General features: G+C 34.9%; 1 protein-coding gene across 4 annotated transcripts; it reads left to right on the top strand.

Annotated features, from left to right (window-relative positions):
- The first annotated feature begins 6,642 nt into the window (after nucleotides 1-6,642).
- LOC110018970 (peptidyl-prolyl cis-trans isomerase CYP18-1) lies at nucleotides 6,643-26,450 on the top strand. 4 transcript variants are annotated; one of them, XM_020716464.1, is made up of 6 exons: nucleotides 6,643-6,776; nucleotides 6,907-6,981; nucleotides 20,348-20,509; nucleotides 20,888-21,046; nucleotides 21,153-21,241; nucleotides 26,092-26,416. In XM_020716464.1, exons 1-5 carry the CDS (start codon nucleotides 6,774-6,776, stop codon nucleotides 21,234-21,236), a joined length of 483 nt encoding a protein of 160 aa, XP_020572123.1. In that variant the 5' UTR covers nucleotides 6,643-6,773; the 3' UTR covers nucleotides 21,237-21,241; nucleotides 26,092-26,416. The 4 variants fall into 4 exon arrangements, with proteins under 4 accessions (XP_020572123.1, XP_020572124.1, XP_020572125.1 ...); XM_020716465.1 differs by lacking the exon at nucleotides 26,092-26,416 and adding an exon at nucleotides 23,153-23,643; XM_020716466.1 differs by lacking the exon at nucleotides 26,092-26,416 and adding an exon at nucleotides 23,413-23,643.
- Nucleotides 26,451-26,675: the final 225 nt, after the last annotated feature.

A 26,675-nucleotide genomic window follows, 5' to 3' on the forward strand; every position in this document is an offset into this window, starting at 1 on the left:
TTTTTGCATCAAGACTCATGATGTAATATTTTCTTCATTGCAAAGCAGTGAGCACTATCTAGTCATAAATTGAACTTAAATCCTACAAGGTTATGAGAAATTGACAATTTGTGATTGGGTCTCGAATGACAATAAATGAATTTGGTCGTCTAAGATATTGTTATAAAAGAAACCCCGCCGTGATAAAGCTCTTGTGAGAAAAATCATAAAGCTTTTATCAATTATGGTATTTAAATTGTTATAAAGCTTTTATCAATATGTTATTTAAAGAGTTTGAATTTATATATTCATTCATTTAAATTGAAATTAATGGATGAGAAAAAATTATCATATTACCAATTGGATATATGTCGTGTCACACAATTATGTGGCTTACAAATAATTAGCTAACCGGATACAGAAGTTCCAAAACAAGTGTTTTGTTTTGTTTCTTTTTTTTCTCTTAACTTATTCTTGTACCCATACGTGATGGACTTTGACACAAAACTTATGGTTGAAGGTGAAGTACTCAACCACTACGCTAAGTGGATTGCACCAACTAATGGGTATGAAACTTTTGATTGTTACCACACAAAATCTGGTGGCATTTAGTCGTTGAATGAATAAATTGTTAGATTGAGTTTATTTAGCTCTATTAGCAAATGCTGCTACATGCTTCCCATTCTCATCATCATTCAACTTCTTTTCTGGATAAAAAAATAAGTGGGAAGATTGAAATGCAACTCATTGTCCCTCTTTTAAGTGGTTCAAAATCTCGACAGGTATGACATGAAGGCAAAGAGTAGAATTAACTTTGACATTCATGCTTATAAATGATCTTAAATTGGTAATAAAAAAGGGCATCTTTACGTGCTAAGATTTTATCATGTTTGCAATTTCTAATGATTTTTTTTCCTCCACCAAGATCAATGATTTCACATTTTTTTTATTAAAGATGGTTGCTTTTTCAGTAGCTATAACAAGTAACAAGTTTAGACAATAGTTTAATTTTGTTGTGGGATGGAATTGAGTAATCATTTCTGCTAAGTTATATTCAAATTTGATTTTCCTGACATGCACTTCTCCTTTGAGCAACACAACTCTTATGAAGTGAAGCTTACATCAATATTTAAATATGATTTTCCTGACCTTCACTTCTTTGTCTCCATGCTTCTTCAAGCCACTTGGCCTAGCATAAATTTCTATTTAGGTGGTTGTCTAATGCATTTAGAGTGTTATTGCCTTCCCCACTTTCCGAATTTGTGGTTGAACCTCCATTTCTTTTCCTTTCCAATGATATCTTTGTCATTTGAGTCTGATAGTTATAAGACAGAGTTTCATTTCCTTGACCTTAGGGCTACCGAGTTTCCCTCTGACGACACAATTCATGGGTTGCTGACTAGAGATCTCTGGACGTGTAGGTCAACTACCTTCACGACCAAGTAAACTTATAGTGCTAGTGGCTTGGGATGAGGGGTCTGTGGTACCCTGTCTCGACCACCTCTACCTATTTAGGGATTACTTTACTCTTCCTTTGACTACCCACTTTGAGTCTCATCGCTCCTCTTACGATTGTCAATATTATCTTGATGACCCAATTGCCGATGAACTGCAACCCATTTGGGATACGATGATTTGTCATCTGCCTTTATGGCCCATATGTGTCTTGGCGTATTGGGATTCCCGTCGGGATGATTCAGTTATTTCACAAGCTTTGTATGTCAATGAGTTTGTTACCCGTGCGGAACCATGTGAGACTCCCTCTCCACCTCATGGCCTAGCAGAAGCTTTGAAAGCATTTGGAGCATTCCCTTGTGAAATAATTATCCTTTGATAGCCCTATGCAAGTTGTCACTTCAAATGTAAGCAGAACTCCTCAGATCAAGAGTATTCTTGAGCAGCCCATGAGATGTAATTAACTAAGTGAGATATGTCCCCCATAACCTTTGGTTATGAGTAGCTTTTGTAGGCATTCTTTTGCAGATATTTGACACAAGTTCTTTCGGTTCAATCTTGCTCAGACGTTGTTAATGCTTAACTAGTCCTAGCAATGTTTGTCTCACAGAATTTCTCCACATTCTTTCTCTTGTTTGTCTGTGTTTGTTGTATGTCCTTCTTTTTCGATTCTTTTTTTCTCATAATCATTCACATGATCCAAAAAAGAAACTTATTTAGAAAAGGGAAGTATACAATGATAGACAAGCTGGTGACTCCTTCAAAAATCAAAAGAGAAAGTAACTGACACTGAGACGCGAGGAGTGTTTGAGGTTTTTGAAGGCTTCCTCACATTCAGGTGTCCACTTGAAGCATTGGTCTTTCCTTAGTACTTTGAATAATGGGGCGCATTTATCACCTGATTTGGAGATGAATCTGCTTGACTCTGTGATCATGCTGATTAGCTTATGGTGCCTCTGATCGACGGGTTCTGCTGCATTCTCATAGACAGCGATATACTTGTTGACCATCTCTAACAACTTAGTCAAGCTCTGTGGCTTTGCGAGTTCAAGGTTGAAGCATAATCTTTCTGACCACATTCCTTGTGTTAACGCAGCTTGGGCCATGTCAGGTGTCAGATCCTTAACATACAACATTTCGTTCTAGAAACGTGTGATAAACGATCATAAACTTTCATTGGCTCCCTTTTCAGTTGTCATAGGGATCAGGCGCTCTTCCAGAACCTTAGAGCATTGGCAAGCTACAATAGAAAATTTCTCCTGAAATTTGTAAAACAGGTGATTGCCTCTGCGGGCAACTTGTTGAACCACCTTATTGGAGTCGATCTCAATGTTGTCAAGAATAGCTTACACTTGAGAGCGTAAAATTTTTTTAACATATTTATAGAGAATTTGAATGATGTGAGGTGGTTGTTGGGATATGAATTTCATTTGTATGATTCTAATACTGGCATCTTAAACTTCTTTGGGGGCTCGACATCTAAGACTTGCAATGAAAGGACATTTTTCGGCTATCACTGCACATCGATCTTCACGGTCGATTTATCTCATCCATAGGGGCAGATCCGGTGCTGTCTTGGTATAATGCATCGTTAGGCTTCTCTTGTAGGTGGGTTTCTCTTCTTTCATTGTTCACCGATGGTTCCACTTAAGGGGGTTTGAGTGCCCCTTGTCGACAGGTTCTCCTCCTAGGACTGGGATCGCTTTTAGAACAGCCACTGCTCTAAGCACTTTCACGAATTGTCCTGACATCTAGTTGGTGATTTGTTTCCTAAAGTCTTACAAGCTTTGCAAGATGAATTTTTCCATGAACTTTCTAGCAAATGTTGCTTCTACCGTGTTCCTCTGACTGGATTCTCCCTATTGTTGTTGATGAGTTTCTCTTCTTATTGACGGTATGGTTCCACTCTCACTACACATTAAAAAATATTGAATACAATAACTTTTGAGAAACACACCCAAGGTATTGAACATTTGGCAAAGAGCGAAGAGAGGGTTCAGTGTGAACAATAAGAGTGTGTAACATTTATTTATGATATAGACCTCCTATTTATAGGAATATGCTCCAGTCTTACAAAATTGCAAATTAGTCCCTTCATCACAAGCCTTTAGATGGGCCTTTTAGCAATTACAAGAATATTTGAATATAATATGACCAACAGATTGATTTGGTCGGTAAGAAGTCCGTCAGTCGCTCGTTATGCCCTGAATCCATTGATGCTTGATCGAAGGCTAAGTGACATGCCAATCGACCTTTGAATCGATCGTCGTTCTGTGGGGAATCCTCCGACATGTTCTTCCGGTCGCTCATCCCAAATGTCTTCTTCATCAACATTGAACTTGTCGATCGTCAACATGCACGTCCGATCAGCCTTACCATCCTCCTAAGCAATTCATTTGCCTTGAGATTCGTGCTGACGTATTTTTCATATGCAATTTTAATTAGTATATATCTACTTTATATCAATTAAATAAGATAATATGTAATTTTTTAATGATCAAATAACATAAAAAAAAAAAAAAAAACTAAATAACTAGTTTGTTGAAATAAATATTTAGAATGAGTTGCATTAACAATACATATTCATTAATGACAAATACTAAAAAAAAATTGTGAATATTTACTTGGATAACAAGCACTTCATGTTAATTAAGCGAGATAAAACTTTGCAGTACTTTAGTTTATAATTCATGTTTGAGATAATAAGAGTTCGCCCTTCCTTTTCTTTTTTGCGATCTTAAGAATCTCAATTTTTTTAACAAACTTTATCATTTTTTTATCATACTTGCACTATATGCTTTATTTTCTTAATTATTTTTTGAACATCACAAACTACTATATATAATCTATGCATGTTGATAGAGGAATATACTTCAGTTATTTGTTCAAGATACTTACTCTTTTAAAATTAGCTTTTGTTAGTGACAACATGTAAATTTTTTATAGGACTACTTGAGAATTTGTATATGTAAAGCGATTTTACACATCACTTTATAGATCATTTTTTGTTTTCATAGCCATAAGCTTAGGCCATGTAAATAGTCTCTTAATACGCACTGTGTTAGAACACATTTTAACATATGATTGGTGGAGCTCGAGATTGAAATTCATGATCAAAACCAATGACAATCTGTGGTCGTGTGTTTCATCATGGTTGAAAACACATAAATATATTATAATTATTTTTTTGGAGTAATTCCTTTTGTCGCTAAGCATGTTTTATATGTCTATTTTTTTAGCATTCAATTCATTATTTCTTCTTATAGATTCACTTATAGCTTATTGAATTGTTATCTTTTGATTTCTCAACCATCTTTTATGTACTGTTCTTTCGTAATGAATTATTTTCTTCATCTACAATATGTGCCCATAATTACTTTTCTCTAGCGATTATGACTTCTAGCAAATTTATTTGTTTCCTATTTTTGAAACTCTATAGTTATTTAACTTAAAGCTATTAAATTGGTGTAGCTACTTAGATGGATATCTTATATTGTTGTATCCCTTTATCCTTTGGCATTTGCAAATTCATAAATGATTATATTCTTCGAATAACAAAGTGCAGGCTCTTCATCCATTAAGTCATGTATACACGACAAACAATGACTCATATAATCCCCTATTTGAGGTCCTTCTACTCTATTTTTAATGCTATCGTATTTTTTCACTACAAGATGATTGAGTTTTCGACTTGGGCTAATACTAGAGTACTAATGGAGGACCAACATACAACCCTTTATATTATGCATTATAACATAATAAATTTTCTTTTTCAAATAAGCTAGATCTAATGATTTTCCATTTTCTTCTTCTTTGTGTTGCATTATTTTTCTAATTTTATATAAAGTATTCATTAGAAGCCTAGATAATAACTTTTTATTATTGTGAAATTTTACATTAAAATTAATGAAATCAACTAAAAGATTATAGTTAAACTCTCTTTTTAACTAAATATTTGTAAATCATAATTATAAAATATGAGGAACTAAAAAAAATGTTTAAGAGAATAACTTTATTTATATGACTAACTAAAACATTACATTACTTCAAATATAATCACTAATTGGTTCATTTAGATCCATATCATTAGAAAACTCTAAAAATTGAAATTACATTGTCATATAATTAAAACAATCCATTAAAAACTCTAATGCATTTGATATATGATCAAATAATTAATGTAATCACTCTAACTTTAGGGTAGTCACATACATTACACTCATAATTATCTAAGTTATATAGTTAACTCTCCAATGTTACTATTTATTCATATAACATTTGACACTTTCAAGTAACATAAAAAAAAAAAAAATCACTTTACATTAAATCTCTAATGCCTTTTTACGCGTCGCCCTCCTAACTCTTCTTCATCATCAAGAGTTCCAAGATTATTGTACATGACATTGATATCTTCAATGCCTTCTTTCGGGAGATCTTGTCACAATTTTTTCTCATCTTCTTTATCATTGAGGATTTCAAGACTCCTACCCACCTTCATCTCATTGATGGCCTTCCCCTAGCGAGATCAAGTCTCTCTTCTTTGTATTGGATGAATTCCGCACGCCCTTGATCCCTCGTGCCCCTTCTCAATAATATCAATTTATCACTTCCGCACAACCTTCAAATGGGCTAATCATATTATATTAGGTAAATAATAAGATTTTTATGTTAATTATTTAAATTAGATAGATTATATTTACATACAGATATTTTATGTCTGGATTGGTGTATATCACCATAATATCATCAAATTTTCCTCTATACTGTCCACGTGTTATTTTTTTTTTCTTTATAATGAGGATTTGAAGTTATGACCAAGGTTGGAGCGATCGTTCAATTAGTTTAAAACTTACCTTATGTTGATTTATAATGTTGGGCAAAACAAATTGAAAGAGGGAACGAGCAAGTAGTGTCTCTGAGCTCGAAAATATATTACGTCTGAACGTTTGCACGTCCGGATGACCAACTGCTGGCTCTCATATCGCCCAACACAGATGTGTATGACAATGTGGGGCCCAAAAGTTGGCCGTTCGGACGTGCGATGTCCGAACACGAAGGATGGCAACTTGAACACAGTGGTATGTCAGAGCACTTTTAGGTGGTTGGTATGTAAATAATCTGGTTTATATATTTGATAAGTAAATATAATAATTTTCGGCGGTTTATATTTTTAAATCGCCATTTATATCAAAAAAAGGTTTACAATGTAATAGTTGTTGAAGGGTTAAATTATTTTGGATGCCGCCGTAGCAACGGAGGATTTTGGCACCGACCTCCGCTTTCCTCACCAACTTGGCGTTGCTCGCTTGCAGAGTTCATCCCATCGTGTAAAGGCGAAAATGGTAGCTGATCTCTCTTCCCACTTTTTCTCCATATCTTCTCATCAGAACCTCAACAGTTAAAAGAATTTATCATTTTTCGGAAACCCTAACTTAGTATATTTACGCTGCTACATTACGCATTTTCTTGCAGTCGGTCACCCTCCATACGAATCTCGGGGACATAAAATGTGAGATATTCTGCGACGAGGTGCCCAAAACCGCCGAGGTAAACCTCTCTTCTTATTTCTTTGTTCATTGTTTACACATTTGTGTCTTCATTTTTGATTAAGCTCGATGAAGTTAAGTTTTAGGGCACAAGAATTAACCTAGATGAATAACTGAAAGAACTTACCAGGTCTTTCGCGAGCTCAAAATAAGGGTTGATGAGTAGGTAGTCTTCAGTGTTCCAACTTAAGTGGGGGATGATTCGCTATTGTCATGCTGCCTCAATTTGTAATGGATTTCAGCAGCAATCATAGCTAAATTAGAATTCCATAGTTGCAAAGAGGTGCGAGGGGAAAGATGTTAATTCTAGTTTTTATCTGCTTCAAATGGTCTAGTACTCTAGTGTTGGGAGAGATGTGAATAAATTGTGAAATTTGATTCCCACGATCTTAAGCAAAATTTTGAACAGAAGAGTACAAATAATAATAATAAAAAAACACACACACATACAAAGAACATGAGATTTAATGTGGAAAACTCGAGAATAGAGAAAGCCATGGAGTCAAACCACGCCGAGAATTCCACTAAGAAGAAAATAAGGATAATTGTACAAATTACATCACACTCAAGTCTCTCTAAATTTTAGAACTCTGTAGGATGCTCCTCTGCTTAGCATAAGAAAAATCAAAATCACATGCTCTCCAATCGACAAAAGATAAACTTTAATTGGAGAATGACTCAATTTTAGTTATGGGCGTCAGGGCGCTAGAGAGCTGCATTGGGTTTGTTGTAATGTCATGCTCTCAAGTTCTAAAGCCTAGACTTGGCATTGTGGTGCCGTCTTCTGGGCACTACGGTGCTAGGTTCAAAAAAAAAAAATCGCCCCTAAACCCATTATAGTGGTGAGACCCTCCCGTACCCCCCGACAAACTCACCGACAAGCTTGATCGATGAAACATAGGGATTTAAGTGAACAATTGATTAACACAATCAGACTCAACATAATAACAATTTCTCACTTTGAGACTCATTTCAATCAAACTACTTCTCCAAAACTACAATATTTTCATAGTTATGAACTGTAGTGCCACTCGACCCAGCCTCAACTCCCCAAAACTTCAATTGAAGCTAACCATAGCTTCAGTTTCTCAACTGTCACCGACTTAGGGGATGTTTGGTTGCATATTAGATTTAAGTTAAGTAGGATTTACTAAATCTGGTAAATCCAAATTTATTAAATCCTGTGATATTAAATCCAAATTTGTGTTTGGTATTATTTCAGTTAAATCTAGTTAAATCCATACCAAGTGTAAGACATTTGCTTTCAGGATTTAATAGACAAAGGAAGATATGCAGCAAGCCATTCTCTTAAATCCACCTCTAGATCGGATTTAGTAAATCTGGGATTTCTGTCACACCATAGAAACTTCTGGATTTAGCTGACGACATAATTTAAAGGCGCTGAATTTGTGTTCGGTGGATTTACGTTAAATCCATACGTTAATACACCAAAAAAATAGCGTACCAAACATCGCCTTAGTGAATGCATCTGCAAGCTTCTGAGCTGTATGTATCTTCTTCAAAGATAATTGATCATTCTCTTAGAAGTGAACGGATAAAATGATACATTAGCTAAATGTTTTTTATCTCGACTTAAATGTGATGTTCTTTGTTAGATGAATGACACTCATACTATCATTGTGAAGTTATCCATTCCCTTGCTCCTTGTCAAGTTCTGTCACAAAGTTCTAAAACCAAATCATTTCCTTGTTAGCTTCAGTGATAACAATATACTTAACTTTTATAGTTGATATAACAACAATCTTATGTAACTTGGAAACCCAAGTCACTATTTTGTTCCCAACAATGAAGATATAACTTGTTGTACTTCTTATACCATCAATATATTCTACAAGATCTGAATCTACATACTCATATATATTACTCTCGACACTTCCAAAATAAAGTACTTTGTTGACTATTCATCTCAAGTATATAAGAATCCACTCCACCGCCTCCTAATGATGCTTGCTTGGATTAATCATGTACACACTGACCACTATCAGTATATGTCCAATATGTGGTCTTTTGCATATCATTGAATACATCAAACTTCCATCAACTGAAGCATGCAAGTTTCTTCTTATCTGTATTTGCTCTGCATCGGTCTTAAACAATTGTTTCTTAGATAGTTTTTAAGTGACAAGATAACAGGGTGGAAATTGATTTTATCTCACTTATGTTGAATCTATGTAGGACCTTTTCATCATATTCTGTCTGAGACAACTTCAATATACATGTACTAATGTCCCTGTTGATTCTCGTATTTAGAATTTTATTGGTTAAACTTCAATCTTTTATTTTAGTTGTCCTTGATAATTGCCCCTTTAAGTCCCAAATCTTTTTCATATATTATCTTGCAATCAACATATTATCCACGTACAATAGAAGAATAATATAACAATTATCAAAATATTTAATGAAGCAACTATGATCTGACTGACACTACGTGCACCCGCTATTTGGCATAATCTGTGAAATCTTTTGTACCATTTTATTTATATCTGCTTCAAACCATAAAAGCTTGTTATCAATATACAAATCACATCTTTTTTTTGTTCTTAAAACTTTATATCCCTGTGATTTCATCATATATAGTTTTTCTTCTAAGTCACCGTGTAAAAAAACTGTATTCACATTCATCTGCTACAGATGTAGATCCTCCACCGCTACTAGGCTCAACATAACTGTGATATTTGTCATCTTTGTTACAAGATAAAATAGCTCATTGTAGTTAACTTCTTTATTTTGTTGCAATCCTTTCACAATAAGCCTCACCTTGTAGCTTTTGGTATCATCTGATTTTTTTTCAGCCTATAAACCCACTTATTGTGCATTGAATTTTTATCATATATAATTTTGTTAATGTCATGTCTAATTTGGCATTAATGAATATATCTCATCATTCATGCTGACTCTCACTCTATTGAGTCATTAACTTGAATGAACTCATCATTACAGTTTGGTTCACCATTATCAGTTAGCAATAGATAATACAATGAAGGAGAATACATGTGTTGGTCGTGAGATTCTACTGGATTTCTTGACTTTAGTGGTAGGTGTCTGAAGAACTCCTTTTGATTCATCAGATTGAACATATTTATTTTCTTCATATTCTTGATCACTGGTGTCTTCTATCTCAACATATTTGAATGGATCTTCTAAACTAACTGATTGATGATCCTGCTATCTATTTCTGTTTTTATATATCTCTATTTCATTGAATGTGACATCCTTGCTCTTAATTAATATTTGATTATGATAGCTCCAGAATTTGTAACAAAATTTATCTAAGTCATATCTAATGAAAGTACACTTGACAAATTTTGAATCAAAGTTACTTTTGGATTCTGTATCAAAATGAATGTTGACATCATTTTTTGTGAGGTCTCTTTCTCTTCTTAGAGCATAGGGTCTATCCCTTAGGGTTTCCTACCGGCTCTCTTAAAGAACTAGCCTGGGGCTCACACCGATTAGAAATTCGAGTCACCTCTTGACTCCTCGCAGTTTTATGTGACTGGTTCTAAAATCTTCAACGCTTAGTTGAGTCGATTAAAACCAGCACGATGAAACTCGAGTCGAGTACCCTTAGGATCTGAAACCCTAGGAAAACCCATTGCAATCTCTGCGCGCTTACAGGATGCACGAATACCATAGTGCACACAGCGATGCACACAATTATCTAGATTCACGCCACCTGCACCCGTAGGAGGCTCTACGATCAATCACAAGCGATTATTTTAAAGGAATTCGAATTTGAGGTGTTTTCGACTCGGCTGTCAACGAGGTTGTCCAGACAACTCCGAATGGCGAAATGGACCGTGTCGGCACGTCCGAGACGTTGAATTTAGCTAGGGGGACACCTATTTTGATATGTTGCATATTGCCCACATTGGGGATTTCGTACTTTATATTATATTATTAATATTTTTTTAATATAATATAAGATATGTTAAAAGGAAGGGGGGCTGAGCTTTTAACCTCCCCAAAATCGGGACCCCCTCTGGTTTTCGTCCCAAGCTTGATGCTCTGGCTCCTCTTGTGGGTTTGTCATCTCCCTTCTTCATGCCTGTGCTTGGATTGAGCCCTAACCGCGCATCTCCTGGCTTGTTTTCTCCTCCTCATGTGACGAGGAGTTGACTTTTCTCCTCTCGACATCCTCTGCCCGAAATCTCCTCTTTTCGAAGCTTTCTGCTTCATCTCGCTGCGCAAAAGCTCATTCGGGGTAGGTTGACTGGGTGTGTGTGTTCTCAGGGTCACGAATGGAGAAATTTCTTCTCCTTCCCTATCTTTCTTCTCTGTGGCCTCGACTGGGGTGTTGTTTTTTCTTTCGGCTAGGTGTCGTGCTTTGTCAAGAGAAGTCCCACGAGCTCTTTTTTTTCTCTTTGGTGTCGATAAAACTTGGTGGGGGAGAGTTCTCAGGGAGGTTACGAAGTTTGAGGCCTGGGGAGGTTCTGCGGAAATTTCTTCTCGGCTAGGTGTTTGTGAGCTTGGAGTCCGAGAGTGTTGTGGCTTTGCTTGTGAGCTTGAGGTTTAGGAGTGTCAGGGCTTTCTTTTGTTGATTACAAAAGCCCGAGCAAAGTATGTTTCCTCTCTCCTGCTCTTCTTCCCTGCTCGACACATGCTAGAGACGTTTGCGGGAGATGCTAAAAGAGGGGGAGGGGTGGTGGGGGGGGGGGGGGGGTTATTTTGTTCCCGACGACATTTAATGCTGGAATCATGGCTAATTATTAGATTTTAGCTTACTTCAGTCCAAGTACATGCTATTAGGCCTGTTTTAAATATTTCATGGTACTTAGCTAAGAATGTAGGCTAATGAAAGACATAGTTTAATTCTTATGCATATGTAAGCTTCCTCCTTACGTTCTTATCACATCTATGCTGGTATGTTGAAGTTTAGGGGCTGTTTTAGGGTCCGTTTGGCGCGGCTTCCTCCGCGCGGTGCGGCGGGAGGCCGCCAAAAATTACTGTTTGTGGCAGGGCGTCTTGATCGCGGCTGTCGCGAATCCGGGCAAAAAGCCGGCCGTGGGTGAGACCTCGCGACCCGCGGTACGGCTCCGCTGTTTTACTCCCGTACCCCTAATTTCTCCCGCCTTCTTTAGTTGCATCTATGTGATTGTAGAGGATGAAAGACGGAGAACGATAATTTCAGGGCGGAAGTTTCACTCTGGTTTTCTTATATTTTGGCGAAGATGGTATGAGAGATTACGACGGCAATGGCTTATTTCTTGGGGCTGAAGCAGACCTACAGAATCGCTCTGAAAATCCAGAAGAGGATCATCCGCCCAAACAACCCCAGGATCAGGCAATTTCTCCACACGTACCCTGCCTCTTCATATTCCTCCTCATTCTGCTCGCTGTTTTAGGGTTTGCTAGAGGGCATCCTTGTTGTGTTGAGGATGGTGAGGAATGTCAGAAATTAGGTGTGGTAAAATTGATGATCTAAAATCAAATGGCCTTGGAACAAGCTTGAAACTAGCAGAAAATCTGAAAGAAAAAAAGTAAGAGAGAAACTTGAATAAAATTTTGCAAATTAGAATTTCGGCGTGCTACAGTTTGGTTAAAATTAAGATCACTACGAAGCCAATATTAAATTAAGTAAATGAATAGCACAAGGAATGAAATTTACAAAATAAAAAAGAACAAAAAAAATCGGTCACATGTCATACAATTGGCTTCCCTTGAAATCAAATAGTTCTCTTTTTCTTCATTAAAATGCTCTGAAAACTAACATATGTGCTCATTCAACACTCAAATGCAAAACCTTCCCTGATTCTTACCTTTGAGCTAATAAAAAACGTGCATATACATACATGCTACCCAATTCCCATGTATTTACGTTTATAACACCTAAAATTTACTTTTATACCACCCAAATCATTAGATACATGTCACCTAATTCCTATATATTTACCTAACACCTAAACTTCAATTTATACATACATCCCACCTTTCCTAGGCAGAAGAAGCTTTATTTCAATCTTTTATAAAGTCAAAATAGTTATCTTTTTAAGCCTAAAATGATAATTCATGGTTAAGTTATTTCTCTTTTGGGGGCATTTTTGTTCTATCTGGTGTTTTTAGCGGTTTAAATGATGCACCATCCCGTAGATGAATTCTGGTTGCAATTTATGAGTTCTCAAAAAAATAAAGATGTATGGAGCAAGTAAAAATGTACATTGAATATTTTGTAGTTTTATGTTTGTAAATGCCTCAAAAAATTGATATGATGTGCTTTGGAAGTATAAAAAATATTGCTATCTCAGTTCTGTTTTAAACAGTTTTACCAAACAAGGGCAGCATGATCATTTTTTCAGAAATAGTTGCCCCAAAGCTATTTTCACACAGTTACACCAAACAGACAACCAGCTTCTCCGCAGCAGCTTCCTGGCGTCAAACAGAGCCTTTGTCTTCTAGACTGTGGCTTTTCTTGCTGCTTAGGTTTAACATGGAGGATTTTTGGGTTGTGTTAGCCCTATGGGCTGCGGCTTCCTTTGCTATTTGCTATACTGATTTGATACTGAGGCTATTGAAGATTTTAATTTGGGGGCTTTGTTTTGTGCTTTCCTGTTGCCCTCCTACTCGTAACATATTCAGGTGGCTTTTAATTGATTTTGGGGCTATTGGAGGTTTGGTTTGGTGTCTTGGTTTTGCTCCCTGCTGCTGCTCCTGTTCGAATATATATGCCAGAATCTATTTGATGTTTTGAACAGTCAGTTTTGGGGCTTGGTTTATTTCCTGTTGACGCCACCCTATTCGAATATGTGTTGGAATTTGTTCTAATGCTTTGAGAGGTTGTTTTGGGGTTTGGTTTTGCTCCTTATAACTGTTGCCCCGTTTGAAATATGTGTCGAATGAAAATTTTGATTTTTAAGGCTTCAAATATCTTGTTATAGTTTTGGTGGTTTCCCCTGGTTCCTCTTGGCCTGCGAGCATCCAGTTGTGCTCCCTTTTGGTGTTGGCTGGTGGCCTTCCCCTTGTTGCTCCTGGTCGTGATGTGTCCTGTTTGTGGTTCTCTTGTTTGTGCTGAGGCTGATGGCTTTCCCTATTGTTGTTCTCTGCCCGTGAACTTATTAGTGGTGGTTGTATTTGCTCATTAGCTGTGGTCACCTGATGTGGTTATGTGTTCCTTGCTGCCCCTACCCGAGAGCATCTAGATGGTTCCTTTTTTTGGGTCAGCTAGGTTGTTTCTCTGTTAGCCTTACCCGAGAGCACCCATTTGAGGGTCTTTGTGTTGGGTTGGTTCCCCGAGTGTTGATTTGTTTGGTTCCCCTGCTATTCCTAGCCGTGGGCACCTGTTTGAGCTCCTTTGTGTTGCGTGGATTTATACCTCATGCAAGCTTTAATTTGAGATAAAATTGGATGTTTTAATTTTTATAAATTGCAATCTTCAATCTTTGTTGCTTGGAAGAATTCAAATGTCCCTTTTTCGAGGAACGATCTACTAAATGTTGGGAGAGAATTCAGGACTCAACTCTCGGGGCCAAATTGATTTCAATAAAAGAAGAAAGAAGAAGAAAGAAGAAGAAAGAAAAAAAAGAAGAGAAAGAAAAAGGAGGAGAGTTTCTTTTGACATTTTAGGAGAGGCTTGGGAAGATGCCCATCTCATTGCTCAATCAAGAAGTCCCACCAGTTTTATATTTTAGGCTAATCCTCCTACCACTTTGGCTTTTTCTTCTAAATTGTCTTTGGAGGCGGGTTAGTCTTCTTTTGCATTTCTTGTTTTTTGGTTCATTTTTTCCTTGCTTCTTGATTTGAGTTTTACGTGCCTATTTCTGAAACATAAGTGCATTCATATAGCTATGGTTATATGTGAAACCATCAAGTAAGGTCATAAGTTGGACGGTCTTTTTGGGGTATTAGGTCGTGATGATAAAGGCATGTGATGGTAGAACGGAATAATATTCCATCATACAATATCGGGACCCAGTCCCGAGACACGGTGAAGTGTAGGATGACAATATTATTCACCGACACTAGATTAACAAAGCACCATTGCCTTCTTAGGTTGTTGGTGGTCTTGGTTGTCCCGGCCCGACGGTTCGATCGACTTGTGGACAATCATTTTTTTATAAAAATGGTAAGAACATATACAATAAGAACAGATACGCTATTTTCTAAAATATTTTGACTACCAAAATCGATACTACTTTTCTTCTATGCATGAAGCCTATACGCATGTTAAAATATAAATTTTAAATAATATAATTCGATTGTTCACTTGTCAATCTCCAATATTTGACTAAGGAGTACCCACCGAAGTTGGTATAGTAGGATACCTTTCTAGTTGAATGTCAGAGTTGGTATAGTAGGACACCTTTCTAGTTGAATGTCAGACTCTATACATACAGGTGACCGATAGTTGCCTTCGAAGTCCCAAGAGAATACCTAATTCTGAGCCTAGCCCGACCTGAATGCTTACGGTTTTCTTCCTTTCTTTGAATTTTTGTGTGTTTTCCCACGGTTTTATCAAAATCGGATTTTTTTGTGTTTCGCTACGGTTTTATCGAAATCTTCGCAAAACACTTGTGATTTTCTTCGAGTTTTCTCTGTGTTTTTGACGGTTCTCTTTGATTTACCATGGTTCATCTGCCGCTTTTTCTCGAGTATTTTCAGGAGCCGTCGGCCTGTCAGGTGTATAGGTTTGTTTTACATTTACAACGTTTACTTTTGCTACTGCACGCTTCTGCGTATACACATAATTCATGTCTGCAATATTATCGTTTGCTGTTTACTGTGCCAACTGCGTTCCGTTGCATGTTCCATTTTATAATTCATGTTTTTTCTACGGATTTGTAGAAAACTTTTAGGTTAGAGGTCAGTAGGACACCTGGTTTAGGAGTTAGGAGGTACCCTGTAGTGACCCACTGACCCACTAACTGTACATTTATACACACCACAATTCTGAACTTACAATCGATATGTTAAGGATCTTAGAGTAGTCTTTCCAAGAAGCGGAACATGGAAGCAAGTGAACGGAGTGCGACGATCGAAATCATGACGACGAGGCGTAGGATGTCTCCTTAGAGTTAAGATCCAATCGTAGGATAGTTGAGAAGTCACCGGAGTTCTCCCTGGATCTGTGACATCCTCTACCTTTCACTTCATTAACTCATGAAAATAATTGTTTCTCTTTTGAATCATTCCCTTTTGATTTCCTTATATTTAACATTGGAAACCTAAACTTTGCAATCTTGAAGACAGAACCACTGATCTTAATTGAGAGTCTTCTTAAGTGATTTCGTTTATTTAATATGTAATTAATTATAGGGGTTTGCTTCTATAGAAAACTTAGCTTATATAGAAAACTTAAAAACGCAGTTTAAAATAAACCTTATTTAACTTTTTATGTTAAATAAGAGAATTTGTCGGCTAATAAAAAATGTTTCGCAGACCAAACGAATGTTACAAATCTTATAGTTTAGGTGGTTAAGTCTGTCAATAAGTTGCATGCATATCCTTCGGGATAGTGTACTAGTTGTGGTATTGCGCTCAACTATTTGAACTATCAAATATGCGAGGCCTGCTCGGTCCCACTTTTCAAAATTAAAACATTATTTTCTAAATTATAATCACATATATATACATTAAATCATATTCAAATAAATGATTTCCCCTGAGGTAAAGCGCCCGACAATGAACACATCATAAACAACCAAATATTTTTAAGTGAGATTGATTTAAGTCTTTGTCCACACGCTTATTCAAGTAAGCTTTCATTGAAAAGTTTTGATGTACCACGATTTATCAAATAAACTACAATGTTTATTGCTTTTGTCCAAAACTGTTTTGACAAATAAACATGTAACCTCATACTTCTGACACTCTATGATGGTTCTATTCATGCCCTCAACAACATTATTTTGCTTTGATGTTCTTTGACCAATAAATTCATCTCTTCCGAAGCACAATAATTTTTGAAACTCTTATCGCAATACTCACAATAATTATCTGATTTGAAATACTTCACCTCAAACCTATCTCATTCTCAACCATGACTTTCCACTTTCTAAACACATCAAAGATATGCAACTTATGTTTTAAAAAATGCACCCATACTTTTTTCAGTGTAATCATCAATGAAAGTGATAAAACATGGAGAAACTTTATTACACTTAAATGGAGAAGGACCTCATACGCCAGTATGTTTTAACTCCATATTTTTAGACTTCAACTTCGACCTGCTTTTAGAAAAGTAACATTGTTTTTCTCGACATAAATACAATCTTCACAAAAATATAAATCTATAAACTTTGAACCATGAAGTTTGTTTTAGAAAGGAAATATTTCATATATTTTTCACTCATATGAACAAGTCTGCGGTGGCTGAGATGTGCATCAACTTGTGTTTCTTCTACTCTAATGGATTCATACAACTTCTTGATCAGATAAATGGTACATTCAATGCTGTTTTGAGCCTCCACCATTGTACATTTAGTCACATTCCATAAATCACCTATGAAAGTAGCACATACCCCGATCTTGCAAGCTAACTCACATAAATCAGGTTTTTCTTCAAACATGGAATCTCTAACTTCATTTATATTCCAAACCAATCCATTTGACAACCTGATATCAACATCACTCTTTTCAATAATACTTTAGGCATTATTATCTCCCAAATACACATTTTTTAGATCACCTTAAGTGTAGTTTTTAACCACCTATTTGTTAGGGCTAGCATGTAATGTGACACTTGAATCTACAATCCATGTTTAAGTATTATCTAGGGGAGATATTTGTAGAAGGTTTTCTATCTGGACACCAGGCATGAACTTTCTTCAGAGCTTTGCTGTCTTTCTTAGACTGGCATTTGATGAAGAACAATGTGTTGGGAATCCATATATTTATTACTCATTGTGAACATCACTTTTAATATCCTCAATGAAACTACTACAGTAGGCACCATGAAGGTGGTGTAAGTTATGTATGAAAAGCCCTTTACAACTGACAATGTGCATATATTAAGGAAGTTGTTAGAAGGAGCTTCGATTGTATATCATATCAACTGATTCGACTGTATTACCCCAAGAATTGAACTCTCTGAACATCAAAGTAGATAATGAGATCTATTTTTTTAGTTTGCTTTCTTCGCATATCAAAAGATGACATATCATCTTATGGCTGTTAATAGTTCCCATAGATCATCCCACCATGATGCTCAATGACATCAAAGATCTCATCCTCATTGAAAACATCTGACAGTGCAAAAATGGTGAAGAGATATCATCTTTTTATTAAATATTTGATAAAAAGAGCAAGTGTAACAAATGAGATAGAGACGAGTGTAGATCTCAATAGATGAGCCAGTCCTTAGGGTCACAATGCTGCATGTTGGTGATTTGGCATGATTGAAAAGGGACTATCCAGAAGGCAAGGGGGACAAAATTCAAAATAGGTGGACTTTCTCGTGATTATTAAATAAAAAGATTTTGCATTATGCATTGATCCTTAATGTGGATAGATAGAATTCCTGGCTGTTGAACTTAAGTTCGTTGGTTCACTCTACTATCAAGTGTTTATGATTTATTATTCCGCATGAAATTCTGAAAATGTTCATTGCGCTAATAATAAACCTTGGATGGTGTGGTAGTTAGTGATTTGTGAGTAAAGTTCAGCAATGATATTATGTGGGAGTTTTATAATATAAGGCATAGTTCTGGCTTAAAGAACTTGATTTTTATTGAGCAGCATGGTGATGAAGTTTGTCTGATCCTTCTATAATATTTTTTAAAGGGTGATTGAGGGTGTTATTGTAATTGCATGAGGAAGCAAAGACATATTCTTCTAAATGGATGGAAACTCTGATCTAGTGGAAACCCATTGTGAAATCAAGCGTTGGTGTCTTTGGAAGTGCAACAAGGCATAATGCTTTTGTTAAGTGGGAGCTTCCATTTTAAAATCACGAACTAACATGACGACGGGGCAAACATTGTAGAACAGCTGGCATGCTTGTCTTGTATAGACTGACTTATAATAAGACCTCAATCCACTCCCAGGGTTGTTTGAGTGGGGATGCCAGACAGATAATTTTCTCTTAGGTTTGCTTATAAAAAAATAATCTCCTAATTTCTTTCCTATTACATGTTATCAAATTTGGAACTTTTAAATCTTCTCATTTAAGCTTATTTTTCACAGCTATTGAGTTTTCTAAATTCTGCCACCTTTAACTGCCTCAAGTGCTTATAAAAGTGCATATTGGTTGTCCAATTGAGTTGAGTTTGGAAGGCATTAAGTTCCTGGTTTATCTATTGAGCGGTGTGTGATCAGATCCCAAGAATTTGCTTTCTTCTTTGGGTTGATCAACAGGAAGTATATGCAAACGGAGTTGGACGATAGGGGTGCTGCAAGTGTGTTTCTGTTACTTTGGTTAGCATTTGAGAAGATGTCAACAACGGGAAGGTCATTGAGGTTGCTGCTTTTACTGGGATATGAAGCAATGAACTCTCTGGGCAATTTGGAAAGAGTTATCATATCACATGTAAGGTATATATATAAACCTTACATGTGATATGATAACTCTTTCCAAATTGCCCAGAGAGTTCATTGCTTTGGTTAGCATTGAGAAGATTTCAACAACGGGAAGGTCATTGAGGTTGCTTCTTTTACTGTTACATGAAGCAATGATATTAGATTATCTGTAGGTTCGACATGCTATATAGTATAGTATTTTAAATTAAGTTAATATTTTTAGTAAGATTTTTAAATTTGAAATGCAACGACTTCTGAAACTTGATTTGATGATCATCACTTTATGCTAGTTGAAAACATTCTCATAATTGAAATAGGTTTTAAACTGATACAGCCATTCCTTTTTAGCACATCACTTACATCGGGTGAGCGCCCAGTTGTTGCCTATTGTCTTAGAAATTGAGTAGCTATATCACCTTTAGGGCTTCCAGTGCTGGTGAAAGTCTGTAATTGCTTTGTTCATTGCTTTTGTATGCAATTTTTTTTCTCTCATTCTAGAATTTGATCCTGTTAATTATGTGGGCCTTAATGATTTTTTTATAACAACGTCTCTGTATAATGATCATAGCTCCCAGCCCTCTTCATGTACAGATTTTTAGAGACGCGCTTTTATTGCATGCAAAAAAGAAAAAAAATAATAATAATAAAATGACAGAAGGAAAAGAAAGCATCATAAAAAAAGAAAGAAAATTAAGCGACTTGCATCTTTATCTTTTCATATTGCCGAATGGAGGAAAATGGTATTGTTTGGTGAGATAATTTTTGTTTCATCTTTCTGAATGCTTCTGAACGTAGACAACGCTAATAAAGTTTGTGCATCCGTCCTTTGTTTCATTTCACCTTTTTCAACCTTTGTTGGATATTAAAAAGTCTACTCCCATTCATTTGTGTTACAGAACTTCTTGGCGCTCTGTGCTAGTGATTATTATGATGGAACTACATTTCATCGAAACATTAAAGGATTCATGATCCAGGGTGGAGACCCTACTGGCACCGGCAAGGGAGGGACAAGCATTTGGGGCAAGAAGTTCAATGATGAGATCCGTGAGTCACTTAAGGTAACCTTATTGTCATCCTTTACTTTTTTTTGTCGGGAAAATTTACATACATACCACGTAATTCCTATTTAATTACATATCTAACATCTAAAGTTTGATGTTTACATTTATGACTTTTTGTTTTCATAAATCTATATATGAATAAGTGAATTTCACTTTTAAAAAGTTAATATAGTGATATGTCTGTGGGATGTTAAAGATTTGAGTGCCATGCACGTAAATGTAAAGCTTTAGGTGCTAGATAAATAACTTTATAAGAATTATGAGGTGTGTATGTAAATTACACTTTCAATTTGTTAGGGGGAAAAGTTTGAATCTTCATATATCTTCAACTGTAGACGGAAAAAATGATTGATGCTATATTCATTTGATGGCTAGCACAATGCCAGGGGAATACTATCAATGGCAAATAGTGGACCGAACACCAATGGAAGCCAGTTTTTCATCACCTATGCAAAGCAACCTCATCTAAATGGCCTTTACACCATCTTTGGGAAAGTAATCCATGGTTTTGAAGTTCTTGATATTATGGAGAAGGTATAGAATTTATTCGCTTCACACTTATATAGTGTAGCTAGTTTTTGCGATTGTTAATGCAAAATTTTTATTTCTTTTTTGCAATGTTCATCTTATTCTTCTGCAGACACAGACAGGGCCAGGAGATCGGCCTCTTGCTGAGATTAGATTGAACCGGGTGACCATTCATGCTAACCCTCTTGCTGGTTGAAGGAGGTACCTGACTTTTTCTTGTTCATTGTTTGGTTTCTTATAACTGCTTAATTTTTGAAACTGTTTCAGAACAGTTTTTGATGTGAATCGTTATTGAATGACTGTTTGACTTTAATAAAATTATGTCACTTTGTGTTAGATTTATGCAAGGGTCTAAATCAATGGGGATCTGATGACATTTTTATACCAACATTTTCTTAGTTGTTTAGAGTTGGACAAAATTAATAGTTTTAATGTGAGAGTTCTCTATATTATAATGGTCATAAATATTCAAATTAAGCATTTAAACATCATTTAGGTATGTTCCTGCAAAAAGAGTGTAGCAGGAATCTCAAAATTTTGGGAGTTTGATCACATGAATTTCAAATGCAGTGTAAAATTATAAAGCATTTGTAATTCATTCGCTAGTTTATTTTTAATGTATTTAAAGTTTGTAATATTTGGTCAAATTCCAAATACACCGTTTTGTGCAAAGTGCTCGCTGCTGTTATCGCCACTGCCCATCTCTGTCGGCTGCCCCTGTAAGCCAAAGGCTGTTTTCTAGCCCCCAACCGCCGTTGCTCACTCACTCTCTCCTTTTACCCTCAGCATGTTGTTGGCCGCTAGCCCCATATTTAACATTCATATCATCTTTCTTCAAATCAAATATAAAATTGTGAAGTGTTGCATTTATTTTACACAACAACAACAACAACAACAATGACAACAATGCCTTTATCCCACTAAGTGGGTCGGCTACATGATCCTTTTTCTCCATTGCATCCTTTTGAGTGTCATGTTTTCATTTAAATATAAAAAAATAACATAACTAGGTCTAGCTCTGCCTGCATTTATTTTACACGGAATCTAAAAATTTCAAAGTGATCTAAACACAATATATTACTTTGACAATGCATTTTTTTTTTAGCAAACCAAAAACAACCCCTTTAGTATCATGTATCAAATGCCTACTCAATAATCTATTACGGGAGTCATCAAATCCTCTTGAACTTTCTGCAATCATCATAAAATCAACCGAGTTTTGTTGGAGTGCATGCCATACTAATCGCTCGATTATTGTTGGATCATCCACTCTAAAATTACTTATTAGCAGCTATGATCAGTTGCCTCTGATTTTGCCTCAAAAGCTTAAACTTATTATGTTCAATCGATTGTTACTTCCATACCGAGTTGTCTTTTCAACAAGCTGACGCGTGATTAAACCCACAATCTTTTGTTTCTTAAAATATGATAATACTAACAATTTGAAATTGTATGATAAGTGTCTTTTCTCGTAATGTGGAGCATAAACTTTAAGCTGCTTTGAGGCATGCGTCTGAAAATTAAATCATTTAATTAACTAAAAAATTGTAAAATAAAATATTTTTGATGTATTATGAATGATTTGGTGGTATTATTATAAAAAATAATCTTTTAGTGCTAGATATTTAAATACATGGGAATTCGGTGGTATGTATGTGAATAGTAGCATTTTTCTTAATTCCTATCCATTCTTGATCTCTCTGATTTTCTATGTCCAAGATCACTAAAAATTATTACATCGGGAGTCCTGATGCAGTTGTGCATGAGTACTCCTGATATAATATTTTTTCCAAATTTTCATGTCGCACTCTCTCCAATTCCAACAACAACCACGCCCCATGCACGTACCAAAAGAAATTTCGATCAATTATCTCTTCCTCTTAACATATTTATAAAAATTTATGGCATGTAACTTTTAAGGTTAAATTAGATTTAAACTGTTAAATAAGAGATGACCCGCAATAATAAAATGTTGAAGTTATGTTCATGGAAGAAGATAACTGAATTTTTATATTTACATAAGATGGTTCAATTAAATTTGTATTTATTCTAAAGCTGTGTTTTAAATTTTTATGTTTTTCCTGTTTTATTTATATTTAATCCTGTATTCAGATCTTTGGTCATGTTGGACCTTCTGAACAGTGAATCAATAGCACTTTCATCATGCAGCTTACTTCAATCATGTGATTAATTTCGCTCAAAATTAAAATTTTAAACAAAATTAGCAAACCATACAAGCAGTGCAATTAATTTGAGTTGTAGTACTGCTTACTGTGTATAAATCTGTACCGCTGGTGAACGCATAAAACGCTTTTGATATGTCTCATCATTGCGTTTTGGAATCCTTATAAAGACATTGAGCTCTGCTACAGTTTTAGGGAGGAATATTTTCATAATATCAACAAGGAATTCAGTGATTGTGGGCCTCAGGATGATTGAGAAGAAATGGAATGAAAAATATATTGTCATCATGAACCTAAACGATCGATTTGTAATTTTTTTTTTATTTTTTCAATTTCATTTTCCCTGAAGTTTGTAGCTTTCTTTATGCAGTGAAAAGCTTTACTTTTATTTATTCCTCTTTCATTTGGGATATAAAGATGGCATTTTTTATGGGCAGCATGAAATATGCATTTGGTTGATAGGTTTTCTTAAAATTTATTGTTACATTGTTACGAATCATTAAGTTTTAGATAAGGTTCTCTTATTTATATAATTTCACTGTGGCAATTTCTTGCTTGTAGTTTTGGTTAAGTCTGACTTGCATCATGTATGTGTGTGTGTGTGTGTGTGTGTGTGTGTGTGTGTGTGTTTAGTAAGTTAGTTTAATTCATTAAGAAAGGTGCCAAATTTGTTATTAATTACTTTAATTATTTTTTGTTTTTTTTATTATTGGAAAACTGCTATTTTATTCTAAAATTATTGAATGCATATGTCTAATTTGAAATCTAAATAGTAGACTTACGAGTTGGATCGGACGTGAATCGATAAGGGGTGGTTTGTTAGCTCATGAGCTAACAAACCAAGCTCAAGCCAGCTCTGCTTGGCTTATTAGTTTTAGAGCTGGCTCGTTTAAAAAATGATTAATAAAAAATATATTTGCATTTTAAAAAATTTCTTTATACTATTAAGAATGTTTGAAATTTGATATTTTACATTTTATAACAAGTGATATGTTATTAATTTAATTACAACATTAGTGATTATGATGTTACTTAATTGAATATTTTTTAAATGTCATGCATTACTATATTGGTTCTTCAAAATTTGAAATTAATTGAAAGAGAGCTATAATTTTTCAAAGTTATTTCAAATATGGCCATTAATAAAAATCAATTGGTATTGAAGTTTAGCATTCCTTGTTCTATTTTAGAAAGAATTATGTATTTGAATTAATTACTAATTTGTGATCTATGAATCAACAATTTTTTTTAATTTTATGTCGAAGTAAATTACAAATCATATTAATAGCAATAAAAAATCATCATCAACTTTATTAAGTCATCAACTTGATGACTTCATATTTGCAGTCTAAAAAATGAATATAAGTGATTGTATTCATCCGTGTGCTTTTTTTGACCAATGCCATTGTGTTGATAATTTTTCAATATGATTAGAGTTACCATAATTTATTATCATTATGTCTTTGTCCCCCTCCTACAACTTACATGTATCTCATAAACATGAAATGAACTTTATTGATTAAAATTTTACATGTACCAAACACATTTCAACATCATTAAAATTTATTTCTATTCTAGTCATAATTACACATTGTATCATTTCACTTTTACAAACCACATTTAAATATAATAGCTTAGCTAAAGATTTAAAATTTGTAAATGAACAAGCTATAACAAATAAATGGTAATAAAATTTAATCAAGAATTTTTTTTTTCATCATGAGGCTCAAAATTTGATTTTAAAAATTATTCAAGCCTAATATCTAATATTTATATGTGTTTTGTGTACCCCGGTCTGTTGGTTGGCATCCATGGTATAAGACGCCACAGGTAAGGAGTTTGAATTCCTTCTGACACAGTTGGCCATATGGAGGTGGAGCTCGAATTGTTAGATATATTAGGGATGGTTGGAGGCTCATATAATAGCCTCTGGCCATTCCCTTATATATATATATATATTTCTCAAAGAAGTATATCATAAGTTTACTAACATTATGACGAACTGGCTGAGAATATAAATTACTAGATCGTCACAATTGATATCAATATTTCATTTTCTTTTGCGTGTCAATTGGCATCCACATTTTTTTCTTTAAGGATAGTTTAGAAAAAACTTTTTTATTTATTTTATTTTATTTTATTTATAATTTAGAATAAAATTTATTATGCTCAAACTAGTAGCACATTGATCATAAAAAAAACTTAGAAGCATCTCAAGAAATCGTGTTCCAATGCTCACAATATCCAAAAAAAAAACTTATTTTATATGTTAAAGTAAGTTTATAAGTAATTTTTTAAAAATTCAAAGCACATAATATTTTTTTTTAAAATTAAAAAACATTTAATTTGTTTTCAAAATAAAAAACTTATGAAAATTGAAAAATACATTAAATTTACATTTAAAAGAGAAAAAAAAACACTTGGCATGCCCTTCAAGGATTAGGAGACACTATAGCTCTTAAATGAGAAAGAGAAACTCATCATTGCTCTGACTCATTATTCAAAACATGTACATCACTTTCCTTGTATGGATGCATCATGCCTTCATAGAACATTTTTTGGATCATTTCCTCAGAAGAATATCGGTCACAAAAATCCAATGTCTTTCCCTTCTATTTACCCTTCCTAATATTTTCCTTCATCTAGCTACAACTAGAACAATGTGTTTCTCTAGCTTCTTCTTCTCCATGAAACATCTCTGTTCATCAACAGTTCTACAAAGGAGATTTCTTAAAAAAACAAAAGCTTTTCACTTGCGTAATTCAAGAATGAGCTCAGGAAATGGGAAGATGGCAAGGTAATTAAGGCCCTTCTAATCACGTTTGATATTTAAATCATCAGTAACTAATGAGATAGCCCATTCCACAGCTTGAAGAAAAGAGGCCATAACAGGGAAGAAGAAGAACAATATATGAAGAAGATGAACAGGAGGCTGTACCTGAAGAACAAAGCCATCATGAAGGAGAACAACAGGCTCAGAGAGATAGCAAACTTCCTCAATCAGGAGAACCAAATGCTTCAGTCTCATATCCAAAACATAAAGAAATCCAGCTAGTTTCAGACTTCTGCTGATTTCTGTGTTTGATTTCATGTTTGTTTTAGATTATCTGTCTTATAGTACTTGTAACTTTGTTGCACGTTGCTTTCTGTTATGAACTAAAATTTTCACTTTATGGGAAAAATTCTAGATTTATGTGAAGTGGAAGATAATTGTTATCTTTTTTTAAATTTTGAATCTGAAGCTTTGTTAACAAAGTAGGAGAATAAATATTTATCTATTTGGCCTCTTAAAAGTTCTAATCTTGGGGAATATTTTTTTATGGTATGCAAGAGAAAATATCACGTCCGGAAATGGGGAGAAAATATTACGTCCGGAACATCGGATATCTTGACGACGGTGCGGATTGCATCACGACACTGTGCACAATGGCATGGTGCAATCAACGCATTCC

Source organism: Phalaenopsis equestris, unplaced genomic scaffold (genome assembly GCF_001263595.1).
Source record: "Phalaenopsis equestris unplaced genomic scaffold, ASM126359v1 Scaffold000036, whole genome shotgun sequence".
Classification (NCBI taxonomy): domain Eukaryota; kingdom Viridiplantae; phylum Streptophyta; class Magnoliopsida; order Asparagales; family Orchidaceae; genus Phalaenopsis; species Phalaenopsis equestris.

What these genes read in the sequence shown, in the direction of transcription:
- LOC110018970 (XM_020716464.1), top strand. An exon ending in AGATCCGTGAGTCACTTAAG is followed by an intron (nt 20,510 to 20,887) that starts GTAACCTTATTG and finishes TTTGATGGCTAG; the next exon opens with CACAATGCCAGGGGAATACT. An exon ending in TTCTTGATATTATGGAGAAG is followed by an intron (nt 21,047 to 21,152) that starts GTATAGAATTTA and finishes ATTCTTCTGCAG; the next exon opens with ACACAGACAGGGCCAGGAGA.